The 9,290-nt window shown below is 34.4% G+C and overlaps 2 protein-coding genes and 1 non-coding gene across 5 annotated transcripts; 2 read left to right on the top strand and 1 right to left on the bottom strand.

The window, feature by feature from the left end:
* Nucleotides 1-706: 706 nt before the first annotated feature.
* LOC118033689 (wax ester synthase/diacylglycerol acyltransferase 11) lies at nt 707-4,016 on the bottom strand. Of its 3 annotated transcripts, none has more exons than XM_035038772.2 (7): nt 3,563-4,016; nt 2,321-2,899; nt 2,162-2,228; nt 1,844-1,959; nt 1,275-1,493; nt 1,049-1,186; nt 707-956 (listed from the first exon to the last, which is right to left on the bottom strand). In XM_035038772.2, exons 1-7 carry the CDS (start codon nt 3,860-3,862, stop codon nt 795-797), a joined length of 1,581 nt encoding a protein of 526 aa, XP_034894663.1. In that variant the 5' UTR covers nt 3,863-4,016; the 3' UTR covers nt 707-794. The 3 variants fall into 3 exon arrangements, 2 of the variants coding, with proteins under 2 accessions (XP_034894663.1, XP_034894672.1); XM_035038781.2 differs by having other exon boundaries at nt 1,844-1,956; nt 3,563-4,015; XR_012171396.1 differs by having other exon boundaries at nt 814-956; nt 1,049-1,200.
* Nucleotides 4,017-5,884: 1,868 nt separating this feature from the next.
* Nucleotides 5,885-5,957, top strand: TRNAA-CGC (transfer RNA alanine (anticodon CGC)). The gene has a single exon. It is a non-coding gene; the product is annotated as a tRNA-Ala (tRNA).
* Nucleotides 5,958-7,068: 1,111 nt separating this feature from the next.
* On the top strand, nt 7,069-8,645 carry LOC118033701 (putative F-box protein At3g16210). Its single transcript, XM_035038791.2, has one exon. It carries the CDS (start codon nt 7,173-7,175, stop codon nt 8,367-8,369), a length of 1,197 nt encoding a protein of 398 aa, XP_034894682.1. The 5' UTR covers nt 7,069-7,172; the 3' UTR covers nt 8,370-8,645.
* The last annotated feature ends 645 nt before the right edge of the window (nt 8,646-9,290 follow it).

The raw sequence follows: 9,290 nt of genomic DNA, 5'->3' as shown, positions 1-9,290 counted from the left end.
TGTTATTTGCTATATAATTTTACTTTGAATTTTGATTAGAGTTGAATGGCTTGAGAAAACCACCGAGTGCAAATTAAAAGATATTTCTCTAGGTAAAGGAGAGTTAAACAATGAATATAGATTTTTCATATCAATTACAAGCCTTTTAAATGACCCATCAAAAAGTCATAAAAAAGCAAAAAAAAAAATTAAATCTGTTTTTTTTTAGGTTTTCCTTTTAATTAACCGAACAAAACTGAACTGGAACTGGTGGGTTTGAACTAGTTTTGGTTTGGTTTCAATTTTAATTTTTTTTTTTAAAATTGATTTGGTTATTTTTTTAGATGAAAACCGGACTGAACCGGAAATGCCGACCCCTAACCTTGACAAACAAGCTCTAACCACATTTAGCAAATCGAGTTTCAAATGACTTGTATAAGACCCGACTCATCCAAGACTTCTCTCCAGCCTTCATTTCTAAGCTTTAGACGAAGAGTGGACGTCCCTTTTAAGAACAAAAGAGCTCGATCGTTGATGCGATGTTGTCAGGGCCAACGATTCCATGAACTTCTAACATTTAATAGCTCGTTAAGCTCAATTATATATATATATTGCTGCACAGGCATGGGACTGGCTGGACCTTCAAGCAGTGTGAGAGCTTGTTCATTCCAAGATTATTTCATGTATCTTCTTTTGTAAGAGTTCCAAATCTGGGCTATCCGACATGGAAAAAAAAAACTGTAATTTTATGCTTTTGAACTTAAGAAATTGATTACATGGAGCTTTTCTTTCTTTCTCCTGATAAATTAATTTCACTAGGAAGCATCGTGTTCTCTTTTCACAACACTATCTTTAATGATCTCAAGAGACTTCTCTAGATCATCACAAAGTTTATGAGGATCAGGGATTACATCTGGATCAACTGCTAGGACAATCGTCATTTTCTTGCAATAGCTCTGGAAATGGATCGTCAATGCCTAGCCAGTGAGTTTATTATGAAGTTAATAATAATAATAATAATAAAACTATCCTTGTATTGGAGTTACTAGTGTAATTTGGGGCTACTTACATGAGGACTTCCATAAACACTTGGAGCAATGAAAGCCACTGGGTGTCCATAAAAGCTAATTTCTTCTAATGGACCAACCACATTTGAAAACGCCAGTGTAGTGTTGGAAATAACTCTTCGGGCTATAGCAGCAGATGCCTGTGGACATATGTCTATAAATAAAAAAAAATTGAAACATAAAAACTAGTTAATTCCTGCTAAAAAAGAATAATATATATCTATTTACCTTGGCTCCGAATAGCTTGATCAATAAAATGGCACTGTGAAAAGAGAATGTAGCTTCTAGTGATAGCTTCTTTCGATCAATCATGGCTTTGGCCCTGCGAAGGTGTTCTAAGGGGTCATCTTGTAGACCGACGGTGAGAGGGAGGATGATGTATCCGATCCGATTACCCCATCCCCATTTGGGGTTATTGGATTCGTCAGCCATCAAATCAGCCAAGGTCTGCTTATGAGAAAAATAAGATAATTAAAACGAAAAAACAAAAGGGTTTTAGATTCTTCAACGTGGATCAAGCAAACCAAATACAAATTTGAATCATAGTTGCTCAATCCGGTTTGATTTAGTGGCTTGATTCGGAGAAATCTATTCAAATTTAGTTGAGTCAACATAAAAAAACTATATTTCGAGTATTTAAGAGTAAATTATGTTGCATTTGCTGTGACAAAGTATGGGTGCTTCTGTCGATGTTTTCTCTTGTAGTCTTAGAAGCATAGAACATACACCTCCATTGTCTCTTATTTAAATTTTAAACAGAGTTGATGGCAGGGAGTGAAGAGAGTTGATGAACTAACCTGGATTCCTGGAGTTGGTCTTATATTAACTAGGACAGAGGCTCTAAGACGTATGCTCTTTGGGATATTATTTTTCTTCCCATTTTCTCCATCTTCGATCTCACTCTGATCACCTGCTAATTTAAAGCCCTCTTTTCAAGATGTTTACCATTTATTTTTGCATCTGAAACTCAAAAATACTAGAGAACAGACCACTGCAGAACCTGTCACAACATTAAACTACTCTATCTACAAACATTTACCCTTCTTGCATGATAGGACAAGGTTGCAGATAGGCTAATTCCTTGAAAAAAATGAAAATGAAAAGGAAACACTCACCATATTTTCGATTGAGGTATCGTGAAAGACCAGCTTGTGTTACTCCCATTATAGCATCATTGATGGTCTACTAAAATTCAAGAACAGAAGGAAAATTAACGTAGTTTTTTGGCTATAAATTTTAGGCATCCAAAAGGGGGAAAAAAAAATACTGCCTACCATGTTCATTGCATTCTTCACAAGCTTAATGTCATCCAAGCTAACTGTCCGATGTACAAACCTCTTGGGCTTTAGCTCAACCCCGGATGCACCTTTAAGAGGAGTCTTAGTGTCTTCCAAAAATAACATTGTTGCCACAAACAAACCTAAATCAACCAAAGTGTTCCAAATCATTCTCAACACGGTCCACATGGCAAAACACAACCCCCGAAATCCCCCTGAAAAATGAGATCCGGCCCGTTGTTGCACCGGAATACTAGGCAAGGCATCCGGGTCGGAAGTTTTTCGGGTGCAAGCCAGAAGAAGAGAGATTAGTGATGCACCATCACCAAGGGAATGGTGGATCCTGAAAACTGCAATAGCTTCAGCATCCGAAGTTTTGACATTGAGTATGTGCATTTCCCATAATGGTTTTGAGAGGTCCAGAGGAATGGTGCTAAGGTTCGAGACATAGTCTTCAACAAATTGGTCAGGTGAGTCCATGTTTGGATCCAGATTTGGCACAGTAACATGATCTTCTACATTCACTTTAGTACTTTCCCATTTCGATTTCGAGCCACACTTGTTATCATCAATCACCTTTAGTTTCACATTGAAAGAAGAAGAAATATCAACACAAAGATCAATATTTGAAGTTTGAACAGAGTAGCACAAATAGTCAACGTTAACTTCGCTGAAAATATCTGAAAGATGAGAAGACGTTATGTCATAGAAAAAACAATTAGCTGGAAAGGAACTAAAAAAGAGCCTAACCTAAGTTGGAGGGCAATTTGTCGTAGTAATTCTTGACCAGAAGACATTTGAATCTAGTGCAGTTAAACCATCAATTCTACTCTCATCAACTTCTTTTTGGCGTGAGCATGCATGATCTATCTATGATAGGGTATCCTATGTTGATGGGCTATAAAAAAAATCGAATATGCTATGGGAAATATGACTTTCTTGCAATTCTTTGATTTTTTCTCTTAGTCAGCTGACAATTTCGTAAGTATATGGATTGCGAATTAGCCACCGGCGAACGAGTCAGAACGGCGGGTCAAATTATTTGACATGAAGAATTTGCATCCCAAAAGGAAAAAAAAGGTTAGAAACACAGATAAATTTCAAATCCATGTTGCAGATGGATCAAGCAAACACAGGAAACAACAACTTTAAGAGTAGAACAAGAATAACCAAGAAGAAGATCAAACCAAAGAAAAGACTGCAAGAAGGACATGAAACAACATGGTATATAAATCTTACTAGCTTTTTGGAGAAACGAGGATGCTTCATCAAAGTCTGCTCCAACCCCATCTTGATAACACCAGGATTGATACTAGTCTTGCACCCAATAGCTGTGAGAATAGTACAGTTGAACTGCGGTGCGTGAAACAAACGAGCTGCTGGACTAAGTGGTTCTTGGGAGCTGGTTGATTCCTTGGAATCTGCCATCTCCTTTTCTTCATTGGTTTCCCATTTCTTTGTAGCTGTCTCTGTTTTAACAGGCTGAAGAACAGGGGAGACTAGAGTTTCTTGGTACGAGGCTTTTCTTGATGACTGCATAGCCCTAAACCTTGTTCAAAGGAGAAATGGAATTTTTGTGATGACCGGTTTTCAGGCCTTGTTTTTCTGGCTCAATGCCTATTTTGAGGTTGAAGTTTTATTTCCTTGTATACAAATATTTGAAACAAGTTGGAGAATGTCCCATCTCTCTAAAGGAAAAAGGTGATTTAATATATTTAACACAGAAGCAAGGCCTTGACGTGCTGTATTTTAACATCTTACAGATGTGCAGCTGTGTGCTCTGGTTGACCAAAATTTCCAGCTTAACCATGTGAATTGTGACAATTTTTGAAAAAAAAAAATAATTTTGTTTGATTCCCAAGTCTCTCCTCACTAACTCACAGTATTTTATTGCCAGTCCAACTGATTATTTTAATGTTATTTGATTCTATATATTAACAATTAAAAAATAAAATAAAATTAAAGTTTCTTGAAATCACCGTGCTTGCGGAGACAATTCAGTGTGGACTGTAATAATAAATTCTCTAGAAAGTGTATTTCTCTCAATAGTTGTGTATTTTAGTGGGTCTTTGGTTATAAAATGAAATTCTACAATTAAATTAAATCAATTAAAAAACAACAACAAAGAGAGTGCGATTGACTCACACGGTATTTCTCTTCGGGTTTTTATCTTTCTTTTCTTGAAAATTGCTCTTTCTTTTCTTCATGTACGTGTTTCTTTCAATAGTTGTGTATTTTATTTGTTTTTTGGATATAAAATGACAACCCACAATTAAATTAAATCATTAAAAAACAACAACTAAGAGCTCATGTTTTTAATGTGGAGTGACTAGGTATTTCTCTTTGGATTCTTGTCCTTCTTTTCATGAAAATTGCTCTCTTTTCTTTATAAACGTGTTTCTCTCGGTAGTTGTGTGTTTTATTAGTTTTTTGAATATAAAATGACAATCCACAATTAAATTAAATCATTTAAAAAAAAACTAAGAGCTCATGTTTTTAATGTGAAGTGTGATTAAGTCACACGATATTTCTCCTTTTCTCTTATGTTTCTTATCTTTCTTTTCATGAAAATTGCTCTCTTTTCTCTATGTACTTGGCTTTTTCTTTCTACCACTTATCATTCTTTTTTATTTTTTATTTATATATATATATATATATATATATATATATACTTTCTTACAATTAACATCACATCTTTCAATTCACCCACCTCTTTTTGAGAGCAAAGCTGATAGAAGTGAGAGGATGAGCACAAAACAGATAAAAGATAGGAAAGGAGAAGATAAACTTGTACAGAGAGGGGGCTATTGGGGTTGTTTAGTTCTCCCCCTTCATTTTCTTGATTTATTTTGCAGGTTTTCTACAGCATATTCAAGTATACATGATGGAAAGTTATTGACAAAGTATGCGAAATTTAGGATAAAATCACTGGAAAGTAATTCGGGCAAGGCTCTTAGATATAGTTATGGAAAAAAGCTTTAATTATTTATCTTTTTCATCTATTTTTAGTTTTTTATAGAGCAACTAGCATTTCATTTCATTTTTAAAACTAACCCCTAGCATTTCATTTCATTATATTAAAAAAATATGGTGTTAAGAAATACTAATATTTGGTTTCTGACTTTTTTTTTTGCTTGAATCTAATTAATATGGTGGATATTGATTGTTTAGGTTGATGTTTTTTTAATTAGTCTAAGATAACATTATTCAATAAAAAGAATCAGCTAATTCTATTTCTTAAAGAATGTAAAAAAAAAAAAAAACTCAGCCCTAGAACGTGATTTAAGAAAACCAGGAGCACAAAAATACCCTTCTAGTTAGCTTCAAAATGCAGCATTACAAATTATATTTATATTTACATCGATGTGATCATCATTTTCATCGTCCAAAACATGATAAATAAATTTTAAATTCTAGATATTGTATGCATGCATTGCATATCAATCATTAAAAACAATAATCCTTGAAGTGTAAGGAAAAGGTAAAATATTTTCTTGATTTTCTCACCTATACATTTTTTTACTATATATAAATATTAATATTGTCTTAACAGATGTCCGTGGGGGTGTAGCTCATATGGTAGAGCGCTCGCTTCGCATGCGAGAGGCACGGGGTTCGATTCCCCGCACCTCCAAGCTTTTGATTTTTGAACTTTATTACCCAGATGGTTTGGCCTTTAATTTTTATTTTGAACAACTTCGTTAAAAGACAAGTCCAAATTCCCTAGCATAAAGCTTGATTTAGTGCCTATTTGAGGCTACAGTTTAATATGGTTTTTATAAAATTTATTTTTTTTTTTTTGTTTTAAATTAATGTTTTAGTGTTTTTTTATTATTTTGATATGCTAATATTAAGAATATAATTTTTAAAAATAAAAAAAAATATTTTAATATATTTCCGAGAAAAATATCATTATCATATACGTGAATACTTTTTTAATTAGCAATGTTTTACACTTTATTATATTCAATAATAATAATAGTATAATAATATCTCGATAATATCTGGTTGATTCAATTATATTTTTAGTTGTTTAATTGACTCAATTAAACTTAATTTATAGTTAACTAAATCAATATTACAAATAAAAAAAAACAATCTCATAATAACTTGTGAATTCATCTAGTAATCCAAAATGCTTTTTAGATAAATTCTAAAATCAAGTTGATAACTATAATTAATTCATTTTGATCTAATATTATTGTTACCATCATGTAAATTAATTGATATGTTTTTTAATAATATAAAAATTTCAATTTCAATTCAGAAACAAACACAAGATTTACAAGTTATCTAATGGAGTATTGATAAGATAGAATTGATTCACAATGAATTTATTATATAGTAGTTGAATTTATAAAAACTATAAAAAAGAAAAGAAAATGATAACCCTCATTTTATCTTATTTCAATTATATTATTGATTTAAGATAAAATTTATCCAATCCAACTCAATCACTCTACATATTATTTATTATCGTCATAAAAATCCCCAAAAAAAATTTATTAACATTGAATTCTTTTTTTTTTTTCAACTTCAACAACAATAAATACAATTTTTTATTTAATTTCAAATATAATAAATGCTTAATTTTAATAAGAGTCCTTCGAACTCTCGTCATCATCACTCAAGAAAACATGACTAATTAAATGAAAATAAATAACCTTTTCAAATTCCATAAAAAATAAATAAAAAAAGGTTTATTCCTATTAATCATTTGTGGAAAAAAAAAAAAACTCAAAATGTGTCTCCATTTCCTCCAATTTCCAAACCCTAATAAAAACCTATTCGTATATAAATATATATAAAATACTCAATTTTCTCACCACCATTAGGTCTCCCTCCTCCCATGAGAAGCAAGCGAAGATTAAGAGAATTAATGGCTAACAAAGGCACTTTGCCTCAAGAAACCCTCACTGACATCCTCTCAAGACTTCCCATCAAATCTTTAACCCGTTTCCAATCCGTTTCGAAACCCTTCTCTGCTTTGATCAATTCCCCTGCTTTCATTTCCGCCCATCTTCGCCGTTCTTCTCGCCATTCCTCGTTTTTCTTCCGCCATTTTAATAACCCATCTGGGTCTAACTTTTCTTTTTTCTTAAACAATAACCAAATCGGTGATGTTGAAGTTCCTTTGTTGGGTTGTTTGATTAGGTTCCCAAAAATTGTTGGTTCCTGCAATGGTCTGGTCTGTCTTGACATCTCATCTTGTTATGCGAGGGCTTTTGTTTTGTGGAATATTGCTAGGAAGCAGTATTCTTGTCTCCCTAGTCCAAGAATCAGTGATTCTCGTAGAGCCTTTTGGATGGTCTCAACTGGGTTTGGATTTGATCGCAAAAAGAATGATTACAAAGTTGTAAGAATAGTGAGTTTCGGCTGCGAAAAGGATGAATCACCTGTTGTGATGGCCGAGGTTTTCTCATGGAGGACTTTTTGTTGGAGAGTGATTGAAGCGAGTATTGGGGCATGTGCGATACATGAAGGACAGAATGGTGTGGTTGTCAATGGAGGGTTGCATTGGTTAGGTAATAGTGCTGGAAAATCAGGTATTCAGAAGTTTATTGTGTCATTTGATTTGGATACTGAAGAGTTTAGAAAGATCCCAATACCAGACTTTCCGGCCGGAATTTGTGTTAAAATTATGGGATTTAAAGGGTCGCTTGCACTGGCATTTTATCCTGCAAAGGAAGTGGATGTCCATTCTAGACATGGAAGGCCTGGGGTGGCTGATTGGATCGAGTTCTGTGTATGGGATGAATGTGATGGTGCTGATGGAAAGTGTTGGACTAAATTGAATTCTATCCAATTAACTACTGTTGGATACCCTGTCGGTGTTGCAAATGAGACAGGATTGATAATTAAGAAGTTGATGGAGGGGCAGGGTGCTCAATTCATTTTGTTTGATCCTAGTAATCAATATTACAGAGGGATGCATATTTGTGACGCTAGCTACTCCTGTGATGTTCATAGTTATGTGGAAAGTTTAGTTCCAGTGAGTGGAGGAGGGCACGATCAGGTTATAGAAGAGGAGCCTAGTGAGGTATAATTGGAGTCTGTTTTTTTCCTCCACTCTAGTTGCTGGCTCTTGCTCTCCCTCGGGTTTATATATATATATATTTGGGGAGGATTATGTTATCTGCTGCTATCTAGTGATCTTGTAGGATCATAGCTTAGTTCTTTTTGTGTTTTTTAGGGACTAGTGTTTTCATTTTGACTTGCTTACAGTGTTAGCTGAGAAATAGACCATCAAGAGCTATGGGTCTGCCCTTTCGCTCTTTTTGGTTGCTCGACGCATATATATAATACGTATTGTTTGCTTTTATATTTGGCCATTGTTTTGTCCTGTTTGCTCCCGTAGTGTTGTGATATTGCATTGCTGAACTGCGAGTCTTGTTTGAAATTGAACCACAAGCGGAGTAATAGGAACCTTCCAACTTGTACCACGAAGAAACTTGCATTGCCATTTCTTTTGTTTGCTCTGTGTGTTCTAAATTGGCATCTACTACAAGACTCCACATCCCCACCATTCCTGTCATCATGGCCTTGTGCCGCAACTCTGGGTCTAAAGACAAGACGGTATTGCATCAAACCCAGCTTGGTCCATTCTGCCGTGTTGGGTCATTTCTGGGACTCAAGTTTAGTTCCGTGACCCTTGGAACCAATCTCCATGATGCTCTCTGGCTTACCTAGTTGATATACATGTCTGGATTGAATCAACACAAGCAATTTTAAAAGGTTTGATGTATATGTTTGGATTGAACCAATGCAAGCAATTATACAAGGTTTCTAGCCATGTGAAACGAAATCAAAAGGTTACATCAATTAATATGATAGAAGAGATGTGCACTGCTCACCTGAGCTCATATACGTTGAATTAACCTACCACCGTGGTCATGAACTTTGTATGGAAGCAAACAGACCCTTGACGACGATGACGTCTGTTATCGTGTTTGGGAGAGGGCAAATT

The sequence above is a fragment of the Populus alba genome, chromosome 12 (assembly GCF_005239225.2).
Source record: "Populus alba chromosome 12, ASM523922v2, whole genome shotgun sequence".
In the NCBI taxonomy this organism is placed as follows: Eukaryota; Viridiplantae; Streptophyta; class Magnoliopsida; order Malpighiales; family Salicaceae; genus Populus; species Populus alba.
Note: the sequence above shows the minus strand (reverse complement) of the source record. Positions and strands in the feature narration are given on the sequence as shown.

Excerpts from the sequence above, each read along its gene's own strand:
- LOC118033689 (XM_035038772.2), bottom strand. The coding sequence starts at position 3,862 with ATGCAGTCATCAAGAAAAGCCTCGTACCAAGAAACTCTAGTCTCCCCT. Across the intron at positions 2,900-3,562 it reads CTCGTTTCTCCAAAAAGCTA|GTGATTGATGATAACAAGTG; the intron begins GTAAGATTTATA and ends GTGAAACTAAAG. Across the intron at positions 957-1,048 it reads GTGTTTATGGAAGTCCTCAT|GCATTGACGATCCATTTCCA; the intron begins GTAAGTAGCCCC and ends CTCACTGGCTAG.
- LOC118033701 (XM_035038791.2), top strand. The coding sequence starts at position 7,173 with ATGAGAAGCAAGCGAAGATTAAGAGAATTAATGGCTAACAAAGGCACT.